The following is a 23746-nucleotide window of genomic DNA, read 5'->3' on the forward strand; positions in this document are numbered from 1 at the left end:
ACTATCGCTGGGAGCCAGGTACTGGCAGAAACATGCGCAGAAGCCCAGCCGAAGCCTCGCTCGGAAGCCAGACCATGCGCATTGTCAGCTAAAGCTTCTGAGGGACAGTGAGCATGCGTACCATATCTGAAGTTGATAAATTGAAATTGAACATGCGTAATTAACCTTTCGGAATAGGAAAAAAAAAAAAAAAAAAGCCACAACAAATCTCGTCGTCTGTGGAACATGCGCATTCGTTCTCTGTAATTTTTTTGGTATTGAAAGTGAGCATGCGCATAATAAGTAGGTTGCCACTCTGAAGTTTGAACCGGACAGAAACGGCTGATCCTGGGGCTGTCAGTGAGTGGGGTTAATGGGGAACTCCTGGGGCGGTGTAGAAAGGGAGAACTTGGCTTTGCTATTTACTAGTGCAGTGGTCTTGCGAAAGTCGCATAACCTTTCAGAGCCTCAGTTTCCTTCTCTGTAAAATGAAAATAACGATACCTGTTTTTGCAAGGTTGGTTGATGATTGTTAAGTACAGAGTCTGGCTTACAAGCCACAGCTCTTTCCAGTGCTGCGTAGACCCGGTGTGAGGTCTTTACCCAAAATTGTCTCTTTTCAGTGTTAGAAGTAGTGGATACTTCCTCTAATATTTCATCTGGCCTTTTTTTCCCCAAGCTTCGTCTTCCTTGCTGTCCTATCTGAGCTAAATACAAAGACTTTCTTGTGTTACTGTAGTTACCAGAACAGAAAGGCGATTGGTGGAGAAAGTCATTATTTTGAAGAGAGAAAATTAATGTTAATTAAATGTGCTACTGTTGAGCTCACTTCTGCATTCGCTCTGTCCCTGTGGTGTGAAGTGTACACTACGAATTCCTTTAACCAGAATTTGTTTTGTTTTGTTTGTTTTAAATGCATGCTTAGGAAAATAGCGATTACAAATGAGATTTTGGAAACTGTTGAGCTGTGTATGAATGGTTTTGGGTACAGTAATCCTGAATCCCGAAACCAACTTCCTTGAATGATTGGCTCCTTAGACAACATAGCTATTGTGTCTATAACACCATAGACGTATATAGTACTTACAAATTATATTTTTAGTGATGTATATTCACATATATGGCATTTTATTTGTTCTTTATTAGTAACGTAGTGGCTCTCAAAGACTCTATTTTTTCTATTACAGGTTGCTCACTGTTTTGAGGGAGTAAGCCTGGTTTGTGTCTCAGCATGTCAATAGTAACAGTGCAGCTTGGTCAGTGTGGCAATCAGATTGGTTTTGAAGTGTTTGATGCTTTATTTAGTGACTCACACTGTCCCCAGGGACTCTGCTCTAAAAGGGAGAATGAGGCATATCAAGCATCTTGCAAAGAAAGATTCTTCAGTGAGGAGGAAAATGGAGGTATGTGTGGTCCATAGACCTCTCCTTTACTCTGACATAACCAGCCTCTTCAAGGCCAGGCCCTCCACATGGTGTCTGAACCCCATCCGCTTCCGCCTTACTACGGAATGATTTTGCTCTCAGCCCTTTGTTTCTATGTTAATGTTTGCCTCTCCAGTGACATCTTCCCCTCAGTACGTGAGCATGCTCAGATCATGCCAATCTCAAACCAAACAAACAAAACTTAGCTCTTGACTATAGCTTTTTTCCTTCCTCATCTCTTTGCCTTCTCATCTAAGATTCTCAAAGGAGAACCCTCTTTAACCAACTAAAATCCTACTTCTGCTCTACAATACCACTGAAGCTGTTCTATGAAAAATTCCCAATGATCTCCTAATTCCTAGAGCCAGTAACTGTTTTTCTTTCCTTAATTCACTTAACTTCTCTACCGGATTTGATAACATTAACTATAAAACTCCCTCCTTGAAACTCCTTCTGCTTAGTCTCTGAACTTTTCTTCTCCAGTGGTTGCATCTCAGCCTCTCTTCTGTCCTCACTTGTATAGTTCTCTCTGGGCAATTTCAGTGACTCTCAAATTTTGCTACATCTTTTATACTAGTGACTCTCAAAATCTCTAGCCTAGCATCTCTTCCAAGCTGCAGACTGATTAGTGAACATCACCTGCGTCTCTCATGTGTCCCTCAGACTCAACATCTCCATACCCAAGGGCATTCATTATTTTTCCTTTAAAACTTTGCTCTTACTGCCCACATACCATCAAACATCAAGATCTGCTTAGTTTACCTCCTGCACATCTCTTGAAACTCTTCTCCCTTTTCCATCTTCACTGTCATTGCCTTAGTTCTGGCTCTTGTCCTTTCTCACCTGGACTGTTTCAAGACAATCCTCCTGAGTTTCCCTGCCTGGTCTCTTGTGTTTATCACATCTATCCTCCACACAACTGTATTAAAAAAGACATCTGACTATTCCTCCCCTGCTTGAACATTTTCAGTGGTTTCTCATTGCCTAAAAAGTAAATTTCAAGGTTTTTAGCATTGCATACAAGGACTTCCAACATCTGAGCCCTGCCTGCTTTCTCTCCCCATCCATCACTTCTTACACCCCCTCTTTCTCCATCTTCTGCTTCAATAATCCTGAGATGCTTTTTGTGCCCTTGGTATTTTTATACCTCTGAATAAAAACACCACTCTGTTAGTGTGGATTTGTTGTGGGTCATATCACATCATACTGTGATTAAGTGTTGATGTGTTTTCTCTCTCCCACTGGTCCTCCTAGGGCTGGATTGATGTTGTCTTTATCTCTGTGTTCCCAGCACGGCACTCAGCAGATGTTTGTAGACTTGACCCAGTCATCATTTTGGCCCATGTTTATTCAACCTGCCTAGCACAATGTTAGGCATTATGACACATCTGCATATACCTGCTGCTGCCCACCTGTATTTCTAAGCAGAAGGAAAGTTCTTCCTATCCTCAATCTTTGATTTTTTTTTTTTTTTGGACCTAGAAGTTTATGCTCTGAGTTAACCCAAATAAGCCATGTGCAATATTTTTCTTTTTATTTTTTTTTCCCTCTCTAGTTCCAATTGCTCGTGCTGTACTTGTTGACATGGAACCTAAAGTTATCAATCAAACACTGTCAAAGGCTGCCCATTCTGGCCGATGGAAATATGGCCAGCATTCATGCTTCTGTCAAAAACAAGGTTCTGGAAACAACTGGGCATATGGGTAAGAATAATTCCTCATGATTTTCAGTTTAGATACAGCTGCATAGTTGATTAATAGACAGTATAGTTACAACTGCACAGTTGATATACCAAACACATAATCTTGAAATTGCTGTTTTAAAATGTAGAGTGTGACTTCACCCAGAAGACACTCATTCTGTCTCGTGTATGTCTATGCTTCAGGTTCAGGTAATGATGAAACCAAGCATCTCTTGCAGCAGGGTTTTCCACTTCTTCACTGTTGTTTTGCCAGCTAACTTATTGTCAATACAATATCTTTGTCTGGCAGGTATTCCAGTTAATAGGAAATATGCCAAGGCAGTAGTATTGCCTAGGGTTCTTTGGAAAATTCCAATGCCTAGGGCTCACTTCCAGAAATTCTGGTTTAATTGGTTTGGGATGAAGTCTGAATGTCGGGATTTTTCAAAGCTTCCCTAGGTGATTCTAATGTGCAGCAAAGTTAGAACCACTGCTTTAGGAGTATTGTTATGAATACTGAATATTATGTTGTACCGTAAACTTGCAGAACTACCTGGTAATTGAAGTCTCCAGCCAAAGGAATGGACTATAAAAGAGAATTTTCTACTCTCAGTAAATTTACTCTCCTAGCAGTCCTATTCACCTGTTAAAAATATTTAACTTGTGTATCTTAAATTTCGTCAATCAGGGTACCTGTACCTTTCCTAAGAGTTAGTTCACTTCCATAGGTTTAAAAAGCCTTCGCTATCCTATATCTTTCTCTGCATTCCATCTCTGGTTAAATTGAAAGGTGTTTGTTTCTTTTGCATTGCATAGATACTCTGTTCATGGACCCAGGCATGAAGAATCTATAATGAACCTAATCCAGAAGGAAGTGGAGAAATGTGATTCTTTGAATGGTTTTTTCATCATAATGAGTATGGCCGGAGGCACAGGATCAGGGCTAGGAGCCTTCGTTACACAGAACTTACAAGATCAGTACTCAAACTCTTTGAAAATGAATCAGATTATATGGCCTTATGGAACTGGTGAGGTATGAACATGTCAATTGAAAAATTTATATTTTGTATTCTTTGCAGTTAAATGTAGGTAAAAGATTGATCTCACCCTTTCTTTGGAAATGTTAAGTTACTGTGTCAGGAATGATTATAAAATATGGTACTTTCATGTACAATTCATTTAACTTTGCCAAACAAATGAGGTGTCCTTATTCATAAAAATTCCAAAGAAGACAATTGTGCATCTTCTCTCAGGAACCCATTCCTGGTTCAGTCCCTCTGGCTACAGCATGTAAAGCAGGGACCTTGGCCTCATCATTGCCATTGCCAACCTTCAAAGAATTTTCATTTCTTTCCATTGAAAGGAAATTTCCGTATAGGCCAGTTTCCTATTGGTCACCCTAGTAGGAGAAATAATAAAACAGAGGTGAAATAAGTCAGTATAGGAAATGATGTAGGAAGAAAGTGTGATAGTAATAGTCATCATTTATTGAGCCCTTACTATACACAGGGCACTGTTCTTAAGTGCTTTACTTGCATTCTATCATTAATCCTTACAACTCTAGGAGGCTGGTATAATTATTATCCCCATTTTACAAACGAGGAAACTGAGGCATAGAGAGATTAAATAACTTGTCAAAGATCTTATAGCTAGAAAGTGAAAGAGCCAGGATTTGAACCTAGGCAGGATGCCCTTAGAGTCTACCCTCTTATCCACTGTTCTCTCCTGCCTTTCTTATCTTTGACCTTTTTTTCCTCCAGGTTATTGTTCAGAACTACAACTCCATTTTGACACTTTCTCACTTGTACCGATCTTCAGATGCCCTCCTTGTTCATGAGAATGATGCTGTTCATAAGATCTGTGCGAAACTGATGAATATCAAGCAGATCTCCTTCCGTGATATAAATCAAGTCCTCGCACATCAGCTGGGAAGTGTGTTCCAGCCTACTTACTCTGGGGAAGGCTCGTTTCACTACAGAAGAAATCCACTAGGTATTTGTCCTCCTGTGTGTTATTTGTAGAGAAGTCTGATGTTCTGAAAGCCTGTAAGTTGTTCTTCTATGGCTCTTCCCCTCCGCCTAAAGATATACTCAGGTCTCCCTCATTTCAAAAACCTTCCCAAAGAGCAGCTTAGCTTTATTGAATTTGTTTCAATATTGCTTCTGTTTTATGTTTTGGTTTTTTGACTGCGAGGCATCTGGGATCTTAGCTCCCCAACCAGGAATCAAACCCGCACCCCCTGCATTGGAAGGCAAAGTCTTAACCACTGGACCGCCAGGGAAATCCCCTTTTTTTGTTCTTTAAAAATAACTTTGAGATATAATTCACATACCATACAACTCACCCATTTAAAGTGTACAATTCAGTGTTTTCTAGCATATTCACAAAGTTGCACAACCATCATTTTCATCACTCCGTAAAGAAATGATTCTTTTTTCAGGTTATTTGTCAAGTGGTGCTTTATCAATTCAAATCATCTAGGTGCAAAGGACTCCGTAATCTATACCCCCAGTCCTACTCTCTTTCCCAAATAGTTGCCTATCCCGGTTTTCTTAGTTGCCATCTGCTTCTTCAGATTTAGCATGTTCTGAATGGATTCATCATTTTTTTCCCTGTCTTCACTCCCCAGCCCTCTCTTCCTCAATTCCTGTCACCTGGATTTCTCCCACTGTCCTCATATCTCATCAGTATGCTCAGACCTGTTGGTGCCATCTCTGCCAGCTGTCTGCATTCTTCCCTACTTCCCTATCTCTCTGATATTGGTTCACTTGGTCAGTATCTCTCAACTAATATTGCATACTCCCCCTGAATACAAAGTTCTCTTCATTCTCCTCTCCCTCTCCCTCTCTCTCTCTCCCTCTCCTTTTTTTTTTATGAAAACCGAAGCTCACATCTATGTGGACATTCCTGGCTTAAGGTGGTCCTATTCCTGCTTTCCTTCCTGTTGCCTGCTTCTTCCCCCTGCAGTCAATCCATCTTGCACAGTGGTGCCAAATGAGCCTCCCCAGTGCACAGATCTAATCCTGTACTTTACTTAACCCTCATTCTATGGCTCATGCATTACCTGCCAGATTTGTCATAATTCCTTACGCCCTGAATCCTAACTTTCCGTTTTCATCACCTTCTGCCTCCTCTGTATAGATTCCCCACCTACTTTTCATCCTGTCTCCACTTTTTTCTTCAATCTGGTACTTCCCTACCTTGGTCCCTTTGCTCAGTGTTCCTTCTTCTTAGAAATCACTTCCTCCTTCCCTTCTTCACCTCTACTGAAACCTTACTCTTCCTGTAGGGTCCAATTCAAGTGATAATTTTTCCATAAAGCTTTCCTACTGAGACCTTTACCTAAAGTAACCCTTTTTCTCTGAACTCCTGTGGCATTCTGTATCTCTTTTATGTCACTTAATGTTTTTTGCCTTTATTATTTCTTTAAGTGTGTTTGCTTACCTTTAAAAGTAACACACACACATTTATTCAAGGAGTACAAAAGAATATGCAATCAAAAGTAAGTCTCCCTCTGGCCCCTTCCCAGATGCTGCACCATGTGTTTCCTTAGAGGATCTGTCATATGCATGTTTTATAGTCCCTACTAATTTGCAGCTTCCTTGGGGACATGTGTCTTGTTAATTTCTCTGCATTCCACAGTACTTACCATATTGCACATCTGTTCATTCAACCAGTATTTATTGGCTTCCTGCTATGCGCCAGGCACTATGCTACATGTTGGGGATCCAGTGGGGAACCAATGCAGACATTGTGTTCACATTAAACAAATAATTACACTAAGAACATATAATTAAAAACTGAGTTAAATGCTCTGAAGGAAAGGAGTACAGATCTAAGAGAACGGGTCACGAAGGAACCAGACTTAGGCTGATGAGGCAAAAGAAGGCTGCCCTGAGGAAGTAACACTTGAGCAAAAAGCTGGATGAAGACTTGGAGTTGACTGAGCAAAGGGAGGGAGAAGGGAGTAGCATGTTGGGGGAATAGCATGTGCAAAGACCCTATGGCAGAAGGAAGCATGGCCCTTTAGGAAGAGAGAAATCCAGTGTCACTGGAGCACAGAGAATGGTGTGGGGGATGATTGAAACCTGAGGCTAGAGTGGTGAGCAGGGGCCGACCTTGCAGGTCCTTGTAAGCCATTTAAAGGCCTCCTCATTAATCTAAGAGCAGGGGAAAGCCACTGAAGGATTTTAAGGAGGTCGTTGGCATAATCACCTTTATTTTTGAAAAATCCATTGCCTGTGGAGAGCTGATTGGAGGTTGAGTCTGCAGGCTGGTCCAGTTGTTCCTTGGGGAGATTGTGATGAACTCGGTGAACTGCCCTCAGAAGATCCAAGCCATCAGTTCCATGGGAGCGCTCTTGACTCCCACTACCATGTACAAACTATAGGGCACTGGGTCCACATTTGCCCTTTACCTTGTGTCAGAGTGGGAGAAGTATCCTGCTTCTATCAAAGGCCAGCCTCTCACTTGGGTTCTGGGTCCCATTTCCTCTCTCTTCTCAGGGACTTAATTCCTCACTCATCTCTCATCCTCACATGTCATTAACCCTCTTTCCTGGGCTACTGGCATTACAACTGCTCTCTGGCATCTTTCACACTGAAGAAGCCCTCCCTTGACATCACCTCTTGTGATTTCCCCACTTATCTGTCATTCTTTAGAACAACGGTCCTCAAAGGGGTCTCCATTCTCCCTGTCCTCATTTCTTCACCATCTATTCACTCTTCAACCCACTCTGATCTAGTTTCTCTTCCATCACTTTTCTAAAACTGCTTTTGTTAATAGGTCGCAAGCATGTTCACATTGTCAAATTCAGTGGACCGTTCACTGTCCTTATTTTATCTCAGTAGAATTTGGAATGGCTGATCCCTTGTCTTCCAAGTCTCCTCTTTGTCTTTTGTGACAGCCCCTCTCCTGATTTCCCTCCTTATCTCAATGACTACTCCTTTTATTCCCTTTTTTTTTCCTCCTTTTTTGGCTCCTCCTTTTCCTAAGCTCTAAATGCTGGTCTTGAACCCTCTCCGCAGGTGACTGACCCAGTTCCATGGCTTTAAACACCGTTTGTATTCTCCAGCTGGCCAGTTTCTCTCCAACTCTGACCAATTCCCTAAGCTCTAGATTTCTGTATCCAGCAGCCTTCCCAACATCTATGTGTACACATTTCATGGTCATCCCAAACATAATGTGTCTAAAACAGATCTCTTAGCTTTCCCCCAGAAGAAGCCTGTTTCCTCCTCGATCCTTCAATTGCTCAGTTTTAAAAACTTAGGTCCAGGGAATTGCCTGGTGGTCCAGTGGTTAGGACTCAGCACTTTCACTGCCATGGCCCGGGTTCAGTCCCTGGTTGGGGAAGTAAGATCCCGCAAGCTGTGTAGGAATATGCTATAACAAGAATTCCATAGACTGACCGGCTTATAAACAACACAGGTTTACTTCTCACAGTTCTGGAGGCTGGAAAGTCCAAGATCAAGGCACTAGTAGATTCAGTGCCTGGTGAGGGCCCACTTCCGGGTTCACAGATGGCCATCTTCTCACTGTGTTCTCACCTGGCACAAGGGACGAGAGACCTCTCTGGGGTCTCTTTTATAGAGACCTCATCTCCCAAAGGCCCCACCTCCTCCTGATGCCATCACCTTGGTGGTAAGGTGATAAATTTTGGGGGACACAAACTGTCAGTCCATAACAGGGTTTGACAAAGTCAAGAATGGTTAAGATGAGAGTAGGTAAACAAGAAAGCTGGGGGGGAAAGCAGATTTTAACAATTAATTTGTGCGTTAGTCCTCAGGAATTATTTGCTGACTGCTGTTTGTTTATGCGTGCTATGCAATAGAATTCAGCTCTAGGTATTTTACAGAAAAGGATTCTTATGTTTAGAGGAAACTCCATTAGCCATAGGATCAATTTGTGCAACATTTTGTAGATGTTTGTGTCAAAATTTGTTCTTAACATTAGGACGCAGGATATGAGTTTGCACTCAATGTTATCATAAAATTTAAATTTCATGTTATGGTAGAAGATTTTTCTTTCTCCTCTAGGTATTTTCTATAAATATATAAAAAATATATAAAATACATAAAATATATGACATTAAAAAGATAAAAATATTTTAAAAACATATAAAATAAGCTCTGAATGAAAAACAAATTAGCCTTTCTCCTTAATTCTGTTTCATTACAAATACAAGGTTCTAAAAATAGGTGTATTTCTTTTCTTTTTTTTTAGATTTATTTATTTATTTATTTTTGACTGTGTTGGGTCTTCGTTTCTGTGCGAGGGCTTTCTCTAGTTGCGGCAAGCGGGGGCCACTCTTCATCGCAGTGCGCAGGCCTCTCACTATCGCAGCCTCTCTTGTTGCGGAGCACAGGCTCCAGACGCGCAGGCTCAGTAGTTGTGGCTCACGGGCCCAGTTGTTCCGCGGCATGTGGGATCTTCCCAGACCAGGGCTCGAACCCGTGTCCCCTGCATTGGCAGGCGGATTCTCAACCACTGCACCACCAGGGAAGCCCAATAGGTGTATTTCTGTGTTCAGAAGTTACTAATCCTGTCTTCTTTCCCAGTAAATTTTGATGTTAAGAGGTTCTGATTATTATTTAACCAGATAAAATAAATAAGAGATCTAGGAAAATTTCTAAGGGACTATTTAGTGAACACTGAATGACAATAAAAGCACATTAGCTCTCATGCTTATTTTGTTTTCCTGGGGTTTAGCTAAATATTTCATTCACATTTCCAGTTTCTTAGCTAAAAAGAAATTCTTGTTTCCTTTTGGCAAAGTGTGTTTTTTTCACTCATGCTAAAATAGGTGCCAAAATCAAGCAAATATGTGGTCTTTAATAGACACTGTCTCTGAAATTGTATTTACATTTTAAAATTTAAGCAATTTTGGCCTTGGAGGAGAAAACACATTTGGTTCCCCCAAGCCATCAAATCATGGTTGTGTATGAGTCAGTGGAAACAACGTGGAATTTAAAAATTTAGTTCAGATTTTTTTTTCTTTGCAGGAGACTTAATGGAGAATTTAGTTCCCCATCCAGAATTCAAGATGCTGGGTGTTCGTAACATTCCTCAAATGTCTGAGAATTCACTGGCATACAGCACATTTACTTGGGCTGGCCTCCTCAAGCATTTGAGACAGATGCTCATTTCTAATGCGAAAATGGAAGAAGGTAAAGGGTATTTTAAAAATATGCAGCCCACAAGCTGGGAAAAATGCCTGTACTGGAGTTCTCAATATAAACTGGCTTGATCCTGTTGAAATAATGGTGCCTTCTTCTGACCAGGGAGGCTCCTGCAAAAAACTCACCAGAGCATCCTGGGAGGATTTCTTAATCACTTCACAGTTTCATTTCTCAAAAAAATTTCAGATGAGTGTGACATTTATTTTTATTTTATTTTATTTTTATCAAAGTAATATATGAACATAGTTTTTTTAAAAAAATCAAGTAGTCAGAACTCACTTAAGTGTCTATTTAAATCTGTCCATTGCGTTGTATGTAAATTACATCTCAATTTTTTTAAAAAAGTCAAGTAATTGTCCAGTATGAGTTTATAATGAGGAAGAGAACAGCCTATTCCACACTTCCCCGCAGCCCAGCAGAAACAGCTTTCAGTGTTTTGAGATGTTTCTTCTGGAATTTGCCCCCATATTTCTAAATATCTTGCATATTCCACTAGTTGTTTTATTTTCCAGGTTTAGATATTATCAGTTGCCTTCCTAGCATGAAGTTGAGAACTGAATCTTCTTACACCCCCTATATACACATCCACACACCTTTCCCTCCCTCCTCCCAGTCTAGTTAAAACATACTTTTTTTTTTTTTAATGAAACAGGGAGTCTATTTTTTTTTTTTTTAATAAATTTATTTATTTATTTATTTTTGGCTGTGTTGGGTCTTTGTTTCTGTGTGAGGGCTTTCTCTAGTTGCGGCAAGCGGGGGCCACTCTTCATCGCGGTGCGCGGGCCTCTCACCATCGCGGCCTCTCCTGTTGCGGAGCACAGGCTCCAGACGCGCAGGCTCAGTAGCTGTGGCTCACGGGCCCAGCTGCTCCGCGGCATGTGGGATCTTCCCAGACCAGGGCTCGAACCCGTGTCCCCTGCATTAGCAGGCAGACTCTCAACCACTGCGCCACCAGGGAAGCCCCTAAAACATACTTTTGGGTTAGATCAGTTTTCATTGTTTGTGTTATTTTTGCTATGTAAATATTATTCACAGTTGAGCCATGTACTGTATACACAGATTACATTTTATTTCATGTACAGTTTATTTTTTCCTCCTAGAGTTAATAGTTACATTTATTTGGTCGATATTCTTTGTACCTATTACAAATCTACCCCTAAACTTTTCCATAAAAATGAAACCCTTCTCAGCATGTTCAGACCTATCAGGTAATCTTATTACTTCCATTATCTGCTTGGAGATGTCCCTTCCGGAGGACTTCACCCTCCTGTTCCAGTCTGCACTTGTTACTCTCCAGGCTTGATAAGCAGCCAGCACTGGCATCTCTGCCTCCTTCTTTATTCTACCCCGTTTCCTAGATTTCAAATCTTCCTCTTTCTGGGTTAATTCCCTCATATGGATAGTACCCTTCAGGAGCTTCCTGAGAAAGAGTACAGGGAAGGTAAAAATTTTAAGGCTGCAAATGTCATTATCCTACTTTTATATTTGATTGTTTGGCCAGGTATAGTATTCGAGGCTGGGAATCATTTTTACTCAGTGTCTTGAAAGCACTGCTCGATATCTTCCAGCCTCCAGTGTTATTGCTGAGAAGTCCCACTTCAATCTGAATTCCTAATCCTGTTTTATTCTCTCTTGTATCTTTTAGGATTTTCTCTTTGTCTCTAGCGTTCTGGAGTTCCTTAGTGTGGATCTTTCATTTATCTCAGTACAATGTAAACTTCATGAGGGCAGAGATTTTTGTTTTGTTTACTGCTGTATTTTCAGAGCCTCACCGGTTTAGCCTTTCCTGAGCAGAAACCTTCTTCTAGGATGGAGGGGGGGGGGGTCACTCCCCCTAGTGCAGGAGTGGGGAAGGGTCTGGGGCTCTCACTGCTTCTCATACAGATTTTTTTTTTTTTTTTTAATAAATTTATTTATTTATTTTTGGCTGTGTTGGGTCTTCGTTTCTGTGTGAGGGCTTTCTCTAGTTGCGGCGAGCGGGGGCCACTCTTCATCGCGGTGCGTGGGCCTCTCACTATCGCGGCCTCTCTTGTTGCGGAGCACAGGCTCCAGACGCGCAGGCTCAGTAGCTGTGGCTCACGGGCCCAGCTGCTCCGCGGCATGTGGGATTTTCCCAGACCAGGGCTCGAACCCGTGTCCCCTGCATTGGCAGGCAGATTCTCAACCACTGCGCCACCAGGGAAGCCCTCGTACAGATTTTAAACTAATCCTCCTTTAGAAGCGCCTGGCCTGCTTCCAGGACCTCCACTGTGGGCAGAAATTTCAGTTTTCCCTGGTTGCTAAGTCAGTAACCATTGTTCATTTGCTTTCCAGCTTCCAAATTTTTGTTGCCATTATTTTCTTTCCATTTTTTCTTGTTTATGCCTTTAAAAAAAATCCCTGTGTTGTTAGTGAGATTTGGGGAGTAAACTGGTATGTTCAGTCTGTCACATTTAACTGGAAGTCACTACTATGTACTATTTTGGGAGCATCTATTTTACCACAAATTACAGTAAGTTAGGTTTCAATACTATGAAAGTGGATTTCCTCTACATTTACTTGTAGTACCTTACAGATTTTAGATCGTAGTGCCTGAGGTTTGGAGATAAGTAGAAAGTTCACATCTTAAGTAATGCTTCCTGAACTTTTTGGCCACACGACCTGTTTTTCTGGCAATACCTATTATCAAGGAACACAGTGTTCCTCAGGGTACCGTAAGACGTGGTGCTCTGAGCCCTCTTAGGTCGATGAACCACAGTTTGTTTAGTCATTTTCCCATATGGGAATTTAGAGTGTCACCATTTTTTCACAGTTATAGATAGAGTTTTGAACATTTAAATGTTTTCATATAAATATGAACATACGAATAAATATATTTATGCCACTAACCAGGTTGAAGGATGTAGTTTGAAAACTCTTCATATGTTAGCAGAATGCTCTATATGAAGATTGACCCCATTAAGATCACCATCAGCAGTGTATCTGTTTCTACATGTCCTAGCAACAGGAGGAATGAGTGGCCCAAGGGGGAGCAAGGCAGAAGTTACAGTGTCTCTTATGGACTAGCTTTGGAAGTCACATACCATCATTTTGCACCATCCTTTTGGTTGTTAAGGTCAGCCCTATCCCATGGGGAGGGGACCACACCAGGGCCTGAATACCGGGTGGCAAGGATCATTGGAGTTCATCTTGGAGGCTGGCTACCATCCTCTGCCCTCTGTCCCCTAATGAATCATGTCCTCCCATTTGCAGAATGTACTTAACCCTTCCCAAGCGCCCCCAGAGTTAGCACATCAGCCTATTAGCACATTCCATTAGCACATCAGCCTAAAGTCCAGAATCTTGTCATCTAAAAGCAGGTGCAGGTGTGGATTTACATTCCTCAGGTGAGATTTCCTGGGTATAGCTCTTTAAGTACACCCCACCCCCAACAGACCATGGTGGAACAGGTGTAGGATTTTACTTATTTATTTTAAAGTTTTATTTACAACACCTTATTTTTAAAATTTATTAGTTGATTTATTTTTTCTAGTTTGGATCAGTTTATTCATGTGAGGACTAGAGATGCAAAGTTCTAAGGGTGTATATAAACAGACTTTAAAAAATAAAACTAGCGTCACATGTATTTTTTGTTCTGCAACTGTCTTTCCACATAGTATTTTGTAGCCTTCATTCCAATTCATTCATTTAGACGTGCCTTATTCTTTTTAGTAGCTACATAGTTTTCTACCATATAGGAGCCCTAACTTATTATATGCACATAGATTAAAGAGTCAGGTAATTCTACGAAGCTGGTTGTTAAAACTTTCAGTCCATAACCTTCTCCTATTGTCTCCTTCCCAGAGGTAACCGTTTTTCAAAACTCTTTTGCTGTTTCTTTTACTGTTTTTATCTATTGCCATTTACAGATTTTTCAATGATTTAGGTATTACCTATCTACTTCCCACCATGGAGGGTTAGGATTTAGCTTTTTTCTAACACTGGCCCCTACGCTCTAAAACACCCTGTAGACAGGCTTATCCTTCTGATATGGTAGTGTCATCATCGGGTTAAATCGATACTCAGCTTTACATTATCATGACCTAGTAAATGCTATTCACAGCTGAGCAACAAAGTATCCTGTGATTACTTTTCCCTTCCTGTATAATTTTTTTGTTTTCTTTGGAGTTAATAATTACCTTGTTTTCTTGTTTGCTTAGTTTTTCTATGCACCTGTCAATTATTCAACCCTGTTTCTCTACTTATCTAAATTTTTTCTTGATATACAGGCATACCTTGTTTTATTGCACTTTGCCGATATTGTGTTCTTTAACAAATTGAAGGTCTGTGGCAACCCTGCATTGAGCAAATCTATTGGCGCCATTTTTCCAGCAACATTTGCTCACTTCACGTGTCTGTGTCACATTTTGGTAATCTCGCAATATTTCAGACTTTTTCCTTATTATATTTGTTATGGTGATCTGTGATCGGTGATCTTTGATGTTACTATTGCAAAAAGTTGCTATTGCTGAAAGTTCAGATGATGGTTAGCATTTTTTAGCCATAAAGTATTTTTTAATTAAGGTATGTACATTTCTTTTTAGACATAATGTTATTGCACAATTAATAGATTACAGTATAGTGTAAACATAACTTTTATATGCACTGGGAAGCCAAAAATATTTGTGACTCACTTTATTGTGATAATTTACTTTATTGCGGTGGTTGGAACCAAGCACGCAAAATCTCCAAGGTCTGCCTGTATTCAAGTATTCTATCAGTTTCATCTTCTTTAAGAAATCTCCCCTAGAGCCTTCTGACCTGCTTCAATCTAGTTTTTTTGCCCTCTCCAGCCAGTGTACATTTGTCCTTCTGGATATTCTATTTGCCTGTCTGTTGTGTTGGATATTCTGCTCAGAGGGTTTACACAAAGCCCCAGTGATCTGGGGGAAGAGGAGGGAGGGGCCATGGTTTTCCTGGTTTTCACTTGACCTCTCTGGTTTTGGTATGTTTCCTGCCCTTACCTCTGCCTGGTGTTCTCCAGACTAGAGTCCATCAGTCATATCCTCTCCAGAAAGTAAACCTTTAGTTTTCTGCTAGGGTGGGGAAGAGGCAGTCCTCATGATAAACAGACAAGTTTAGCAAGATTCCTTAAGCAGGAGTCAAAGGTAGATAGATGTGCTTTACATGGTTGCAAAGCCAGTTTAAGAGCCAATGACTTAGTGTTTTCATGGATTCCCTTAAGGAATGCCACACCACCTACTTTCTGGAGGCACAGAGCACAATAATGTGAAAACACATAGGCATCATTAATGCTGAATCAAAGAGTGATAAAGTCACTGAATGTGAAAAAGTTTTAGGAAAACCTTAACCAAGTTATTTTGTTACATATATATTTTTATATATGCTCAAGAATGATATATGATTTTTAAAAATATAAACCTAATTTACTCTAAAAGAACTCTTCAATAAGTATAAAATTTAATAATCTAAGTGAATAATTTTTTTTTCTAATCAGTGGTGACTTGGATGGAAGGAAATATAATATTGTGGATTTATACCCCTTTTTTGTTACATGGATTGTAAATATTTTTGTCCATCACTTTTGTCTTTTGTATGGTATTTTTCACTATATGGAAATTTTACATTTTTATGTGAGCAAACCTGTAAATCTTCCTTTATAGATTCTGAGCCTTGCCTACCCCAAAGATATAAAAATATTCTCTGTTATTTCCTAGTATTTTCATAGTTTTATATTTAATATTTAAATTTTAACCCATCTGGGATTTATTTATTTATTTATTTATTTATATTTTTATTTATTTATTTATTTATTGGCTGTGCCGCGCAGCATGTGGGATCTTAGTTCCCCGACCAGGGATCAAACGTGCCCCCTGCAGTGGAAGCATGGAGTATTAACCGCTGGACCGCCAGGGAAGTCCCTATTTTTGTTTTAATAAATTTATTTATTTTATTTATTTATTTTTGGCTGTGTTGGGTCTTCATTGCTGCATGCACGCTTTCTCTAGTTGCGGCGAGCAGGGGCTACTCTTTGTTGCAGTGCGCCGGCTTCTCATTGCGGTGGCTTCTCTTGTGGAGCACGGGCTCTAGGCACGTGGGCTTCAGTAGTTGTGGCGCACGGGCTTAGTTGCTTCGCGGCATGTGGGATCTTCCCGGACCAGGGCTCAAATCCGTGTCCCCTGTATTGGCAGGCAGATTCTTATCCACTGTGCCACCAGGGAAGTCCCTTGATCATGTATTTTTTATTACTTCCCTTCCCATTTTAAAATTTATTTGCTTAAGTTTTCCTTTTTCATTTTTTGAACACCAGTTTTTTAAGGGCCCAACTTTGGATTGGCTTTCTTTTTTTATTTTTGAAACTTTTAGATAAGAGTTGATTACCTTTTGTTTCTCAGTAATATAGAGTGATAAATTATCTAACAAGTACAGCTTTGACAGCATCTCATGAATTTTTTAATAGTTTTACTGATGTATAATTTATATACCATATACTTCACCTATTATAAGAATAAAATTCAGTGATTTTAGTAAATTTACAGTGTTGTGCAACAATTATCACAATCCAGTTTTAGAACCTTTCCATCACTCCAAAAAGTTCCCTTGTGTCTATTTGCAGTCAAGCTCCATATATGTATTTTTTTTTAGCCATGCTGCACAGCTTATGGGATCTCAGTTCCCAGACCAGGGACTGAACCCGGGCAGTGGCAGTGAAAGCCCAGAATCCTAACCACTAGGGTACCAGGGAACTCCCGTCAATATCCATATTTATTTCTAGCCCTAAGCTACCATTGGTGTGTTTTCTGTCTTTATTAGGTTTGCCTATTTTGGACGTTTCATATAAATGGAACTATACAATATATAGTCTTTTGTGTCTGACTTTTTCCACTTAACATAGTGTTTTTGAGGTTGGTCTATGTTGTAGTATTTATCAGTAGTTGAGTCTTTTGTATTGCCAAATAGTATTCCATTGAATGGATAATACCACACTTTATTTATATGTCCAACAGTTGATGGACATTTAGATTGTTTTCACTTTGTGGCTATTATGAATAATGCTGCTATGAACATTTGTGTACAAGTCCTTGTGTAGACACGTTTTCAATCTCTTGGGTAGATACCTAGTAGTGGCATTGCTGGGTCAAAGGATGAGTTTATGTTTAACCTTTTAAAAAACTGCTAAACACTTTTCCAAAGTGGCTGCACCATTTTACATGCCTGCAAGCAGTTTAAGAGGATTTCAGTTTTTCCACATCCTTGCCAACATCTGATATTGTTAGTTTTTTTGATTATAGCTATTCTAGAAGGTGTGAATTTGTGTCTCGTGGTTTCAATTTGCATTTTCCTAATGACAATGATGTTGAGCATCTTTTCATGTGCTTATTAGCCATTTGTTTATCTTCTTTGGTGAAATGTCTGTTGAAACATCTTTCCAATTTTTAAGTTGGCTTGTTTGTCTTATTATTATCAATGAGTTCAGTATGCCAATATTTTTGATTTGTTCTCTTTCTACTTTTTGCTGAAAATCAATCTGTTGCTGCACACTGAAAATTTTCCCTATCCTATGTATCATTTAAGAGTATTTTCTTGATATTTCCCTATGACTAGTCAATTTTCTTTTTTTTATACATGTATTCATTTTATTTATTTATTATTTTTGGCTGCGTTGGGTCTTCGTTGCTGTGCGCAGGCTTTCTCTAGTTGCAGCGAGTGGGGGCTACTCTTCGTTGCGGTCTGCAGGCTCTAGGCACGTGGGCTTCAGTAGTTGTGGCATGTGGTCTCAGTAGTTGTGGCTCACGGGCTCTAGAGCACAGGCTCAGTAGTTGTGGCTCGTGGGCTTCAGTAGTTGTGGCTTGTGGGCTTGGTAGTTGTGGCTCGCGGGCTCTAGAGCGCAGGCTCAGTAGTTGTGGTGCACGGGCTTAGTTGCTCCGCGGCATGTGGGATCTTCCCGGACCAAGGATCAAACCTGTTTCCTCTGCATTGGCAGGTAGATTCTCAACCACTGCGCCACAAGGGAAGCCCTCAATTTTCAATCCTATTTTTGCTTTGTGTTTCTACATCCCTTAACATTTTTGTATGTATTTTGTTTATTTGTTCATAGAGACATACAGAATGAAGTTCAGTCTTTCTAGGTGGATAGTTCTATGAATTTTGACACACTTAAACAGTGTAACCACCACCACAATTGAGACAGAGTATTTCCATGTTCCAAAAAGTTCCCTCACACCCCTTTGTAGACAGTCTCTTTCCTCCACTCCAAGCCCCTAGCAACTACTGATCTGAATTTTATTCCTATGGTTTTGCCTTTTCCAGAACGTCCTGTAAATGGAATCAAACAGGATGTAATCTTTTGAGTCAAGCTTGCTTCACTTAGCATCAGGCTTCTGATAGTGATCCACGTTGTTATGTGTGTCAGAAGTTACTTTCTTTTTACTGCGTTGTAGAATTCCATCCTTTGCACCTACCACCGTCCTTTAATATTCGATGAAGAATATTTCATGCCTTTCTCAGGACTGAGTAGTTTGAATCACTTTAGGTCAACTAGATAAGAATGTTTAAATTTTTAGAAGAACCCCACCCTGCCACAATTTTTACTTATAAAATGGAAATTTATATAAAATACACATACCATAATACATTTTTCTCTTCTTGTCAAGGCGATTTGTAAAATCTCTTGCTCTTCTTTTTCTTTTGGTAGGTATTGATTGGCAGGTACGGCCTCCTTTATCAGGACTTCCTACGCTTGGTAAAATGTCTCTCAACAAGGAGTTTCATTTTAACACTTCCATTGCTAACTTGGTCATCCTTCGTGGGAAAGATGTACATAGTGCGGAGCTGGGTAAGCAAAGTTAAGGTGAAAATTAAGATGTACATTTTGCACATGTACATGGTACTCATGGTAAAAAAAAAAAAAAAAAAGAGAAAGAAAAAAAAGAAGTCCCTGAATTTATTCTTAAAGGAAGGAAAATAGGGCTTCCCTGGTGGCACAGTGGTTGAGAATCTGCCTGCCAATGCAGGGGACACGGGTTCGAGACCTGGTCTGGGAAGATCCCACATGCTGCTGAGCAACTGGGCCCGTGAGCCACAACTACTGAGCCTGCGCGTCTGGAGCCTGTGCTCCGCAACAAGAGAGGCCGCGATAGTGAGAAGCCCGCGCACCGCGATGAAGAGTGGCCCCCGCTTGCCACAACTAGAGAAAGCCCTCACACAGACACGAAGACCCAACACAGCCAAAAATAAATAAATTAATTAAAAACAAAAAACAAAAAACACGTACACACACACACGTGCACATGCACACACACACACACAAAAAGGAAAATAATAACTCCGTATTTTAGTAACAAAATGTAACCATTGTATCAGTAAGTGTGTGACTGGACACCAAAATAGATGTGGTGTAAACAAGAGGACAAGTTTAATTCTTTCTTCCTGAATCTGGTTGATCTGTCATCCTCACTTTGTGGCTTTGTCCTTAGTGCAAGACATCTGTTTGAACTTCAGCCATCAAGTCACATAGGAATAAGCTAAGAAGGCCAGGCCTGGTCCTCCTAGGGTCACACACCACACTTGTGTTTATATCCCTTCGACTGGGACTGAATCATGTGCCACATCTAGCTGCAGGGGTGGCTATGAGCACAGTTAAAATTTGGTGGTTCTGTTACTAAGGAAGGGGAGAACAGGTATTGCAGGACAACTAATGGTCTCTGTGACAAGCATTGGTACAACATTTTCAGGAGGTTGAAAGAGCAGTACTCTTCTTAGCTTTCTTTGTGTTTCTATGGCAAGTCTCTGGGATTATATTATCCTTGTCTGATGATTCCAGCAGCATCCAATTGGCTGCTTCTAGCTGTGATATAAAGAAAATCAATCTCATCCCTGTAATACCTCTTAAATAAAAAACTAGTAATAATTAAAAAGAGATCATTTCAAGTCAATCAGATGGTGTACTTTCTTCATATTCTTCATTTTAGATTTTAAAATGAGAAAATTAATAAAAGGATATGTAAAGTAATCTAACCTCCAAAAATTTACCCACAGCAAATGATGCAGGTACACAGAGGTGTTCTTGCAAAGATATTCATTGCAACATCTTTCACAGTAACAGAAATGTGGGAACAACCTAAATGCCCAACAGTAGGAAATATGTTAAAGAAATTATGGTATATTCATAGAAGCTTTTTAAAATATGAGTGATATTTACTGACACAGGAAAGAGGTTTACAACATATTGGTGAATGAAAAATGCATATTACATAAGGGCATGTATGTAAAATTATAGTATAAAAGAGGGTCAGCAGACTGTTCATAGTCTGTCTCTGGGTGGTAGCATTTCAGCTGTTGAGTTGACTTTTAAATTTTCTTCTTAATACTCTTCTGAATGGTGTGAATTTTTTTTTTATGATGAATATGGATCATTTATCCAAAAGCAATATAAAGCTAGTTTCAAAGAGCAAAACAAAAGATTTCTGGTGAAATGGATACGAAAATATCTGTTTATTAATTTGTTTCAAAAACTAATGATTTATGATGTAAACAGTGTCTTGTTATTTTACCCTAGGAGCATTTAAAGATCCAGCTCTCTATACTTCCTGGTTAGAGCCTGTTCATGCTTTCAGTGTGTGGAAAACCCAGCGAGCCTTTAGCAAATATGAGAAGTTTGCAGCGTTGGTCAGCAATAGCCAGTTCTTAGTAAAACCACTTGATATGGTTGTGGGCAAAGCATGGAATATGTTTGCTTCAAAGTAAGTAAAAAATAAATCTACAAACCTTTCCTAACCTTAAGCAGATAATATAATGTTAAAACACTAGGCAGGATCTGGAGTGTCTTAGTCTGTTTGGGCTGATATAACAAATATAGCATAGACTGGGTAGCTTATAAACCACAGAAATTTCTCGCATTTCTGGAGGCTAGCATGTCCAAGATCAAGGTACTGGCAGATTCGATGTCCAGTGAAGACCAACTTCCTGGTTCATAGGTGGTGTCTTTTTGCTGTGTCCTCAAATGGCAGAGGGGCAAAGGAGCTTTCATGGGCCTCTAATGCCATTCATGAGGGCTCCACTGTCATGACCTAATCACATCCCAAAGGCCTTACCTCCTAATATCATCACCTTGGGAGTTAGGATTTCAACATATGAATTTTGGGGGAACACAAACATTCAATCAATAGCATGGAGTAAGCACTTTGTAGGTATGAAACTTTGGGCACATTACTTCAGGTTTCATTTCCTTTTCTGTACAATGGATCCAAAAGAGAGGATATATGTGGTGAGGATTAAATGAGATGATAATGTAAAAAACACCTAGTACAGTGCGTGACTAGTAAATGCTCAATAATTTTTCCATAGTATTATTGTTGTTGTTGACTAAACGAGTAGTTTCTTTTTTTAAAATATTTATTTATTTGGTTGCACCAGGTCTTAGTTGTGACTCCAGGGCTCCTTTAGTTGCAGCTTGCTGGCTTCTTAGTTGCAGCACGTGGGCTCCTTAGTTGCGGCAGGTGGGCTCCTTAGTTGTGGCTCACCAGCTCCTTAGTTGTGGCATGCAGGCTCCTTAGTTGTGGCATGGGAACTCTTAGTTGCAGCATGCATGTGGGATCTAGTTCCCTGAGCAGGGATCGAACCCAGGCCCCCTGCTTTGAGAGCATGGAGTCTCATCCAATGTGCCACCAGGGAAGTCCCTAAATGAGTAGTTTCTAAATGAAATGAAAGTAAAGTAGAAATTTCACTATAAGGCAAGGACAATAAGACAGCTTTCCAAAATAAGATCCTTGAGAATGGAAGAGATCCTGATCTTGCTCAGTAAGAAATATTGCAAGTTCAACTCCACTTGGTACTAAGAAATGTCTACTTGATTACTAAGAAATGTGTTATCTGGTTCCCTGACCTCTGCCACAATTACTTAATGTTAAAGCAGAATTCCTCAAATGATTGGGTAAGCCTGTACTTTGATTAGCTAGGATTCCCAAGGGGCCCCCATCCTGCACATGGCCATTCCATAAACCCCTGCTCCTCAGGACTGTGAACTCTGTGTCCTTTTTTGGTATAGTTCTCGTCCCACTCTCATTAAATGGTAGCAGCTATTATTTCATCAATTTAGTTCATGTCTGCCCTTGATATTCTTTTTAACATGATTTCTCCTGCCTCAGAACATTTTGGGGGATTGGAGGTATGAAGAGGATCACCTGGCATTAGTGAAAATTAAGTGTTGTCTGAAAAACACTTGGGAGGCTTCACTTCATTCCTAGAGCTGGATCAATGTGTTTCTACAGTTTCACGCCTTAGATAAAACTTCTCAGGCACTTCTTAAGAGTTTATATTGAACACAGTCATCTCCTGTAGGGTGTTGAATATGTGCTGGGTAGACAGCCAAATCTGAACATGCTTCTTTTTCCTATGTGCTACTGCTTTTTTTTGGCCATGCCGTGCGGCTTGCAGGATCTTAGTTCCCCGACCAGGGATTGAACCCGGGCCCTGGCTGTGAAAGCACCAAGTCCTAACCACGGGACTGCCAGGGAATTTCCCTCCTATGTGCTTCTTATTGTCACTCTCTTGGACACTAAATAGACAGGGAGCTTGACACAAACTTTGAGAGTTTGCTAACCTTTGGAGTAAACATTGAAGCAAAGGTAAGACTTTTAAGAGAGTCTGCCATCTTCAAATGTTCATGAGCTAGGAAAGGTCTACTTATTATTTGATTTTGAGTTATTCGTTTGCCTGAGATTTTTATTTCATATTTTCTATTTCTTTTACCAGAGCCTACATTCATCAGTACACAAAATTTGGAATTGAAGAAGAGGATTTTTTGGACAGTTTCACATTGTTAGAACAGGTTATTGCTAGTTACTGCAACCTCGGATTTTGAACAAAGGGGGAAAATTACCTTAAGTCATCTTTGGACTAAAATACTTGCAATACTACTTTCTCCGTAAGGTTTTTCAAATTCCTATCTGCTAATGTAACAAGGTTGAATGCTGATTCCTTCTTCATACTATAGCCACAGAAAAGGAGAAAAACCTTTCATGTTTTCAATGAAAACATCTACTTGAAATTTTCCTTTGTAAGAAAAAATATTGGTACTTCTTTAAAGAACTTTGGGAATACTTTGCTGAGATGTTAGAACTCTAGAACTATCAGAAAGGGAAACTTCCCTCTTTATTCCAAAAAGCATTCACTAAATATGAGCTAAACTTTCAAAGCACAATTTTAAGCTAAGAAATTGCAATTCCCTATTTAAATATATTCGTCTTTGAAGTGAATGTTTTGAACCATAAGAGGGAGCTGTTGTCAAAAGCTACAGGGTGAACATCTATTTTTGAATATTTTATTCTAAAACGGTAAGATTTTCCACTTTAAGCAGCTATTTAAAAATAAATGTCAGGACTTTGTTAATAAATGTGTATCATGCTTAAATACAAAAGTAAATAAGCAAATGCTTACTTTGTTTGCTGTTCTTAAATTTTCTGGGCATCAGAAAATTGGGTTTTTCTTTTAGATCTTAGAATGCC

General features: G+C 39.9%; 1 protein-coding gene across 6 annotated transcripts; it reads left to right on the forward strand.

Moving 5' to 3' along the window:
- The first annotated feature begins 306 nt into the window (after nt 1-306).
- On the forward strand, nt 307-23195 carry TUBD1 (tubulin delta 1). Of its 6 annotated transcripts, XM_061175076.1 has the most exons (9): nt 307-339; nt 1167-1382; nt 2959-3106; nt 3901-4117; nt 4845-5076; nt 10086-10250; nt 18937-19077; nt 20800-20983; nt 22995-23190. In XM_061175076.1, exons 2-9 carry the CDS (start codon nt 1211-1213, stop codon nt 23101-23103), a joined length of 1368 nt encoding a protein of 455 aa, XP_061031059.1. In that variant the 5' UTR covers nt 307-339; nt 1167-1210; the 3' UTR covers nt 23104-23190. The 6 variants fall into 6 exon arrangements, with proteins under 6 accessions (XP_061031059.1, XP_061031061.1, XP_061031060.1 ...); XM_061175078.1 differs by lacking the exon at nt 10086-10250 and having other exon boundaries at nt 22995-23191; XM_061175077.1 differs by lacking the exon at nt 18937-19077.
- The last annotated feature ends 551 nt before the right edge of the window (nt 23196-23746 follow it).

The sequence above is a fragment of the Eubalaena glacialis genome, chromosome 19 (assembly GCF_028564815.1).
Source record: "Eubalaena glacialis isolate mEubGla1 chromosome 19, mEubGla1.1.hap2.+ XY, whole genome shotgun sequence".
Classification (NCBI taxonomy): domain Eukaryota; kingdom Metazoa; phylum Chordata; class Mammalia; order Artiodactyla; family Balaenidae; genus Eubalaena; species Eubalaena glacialis.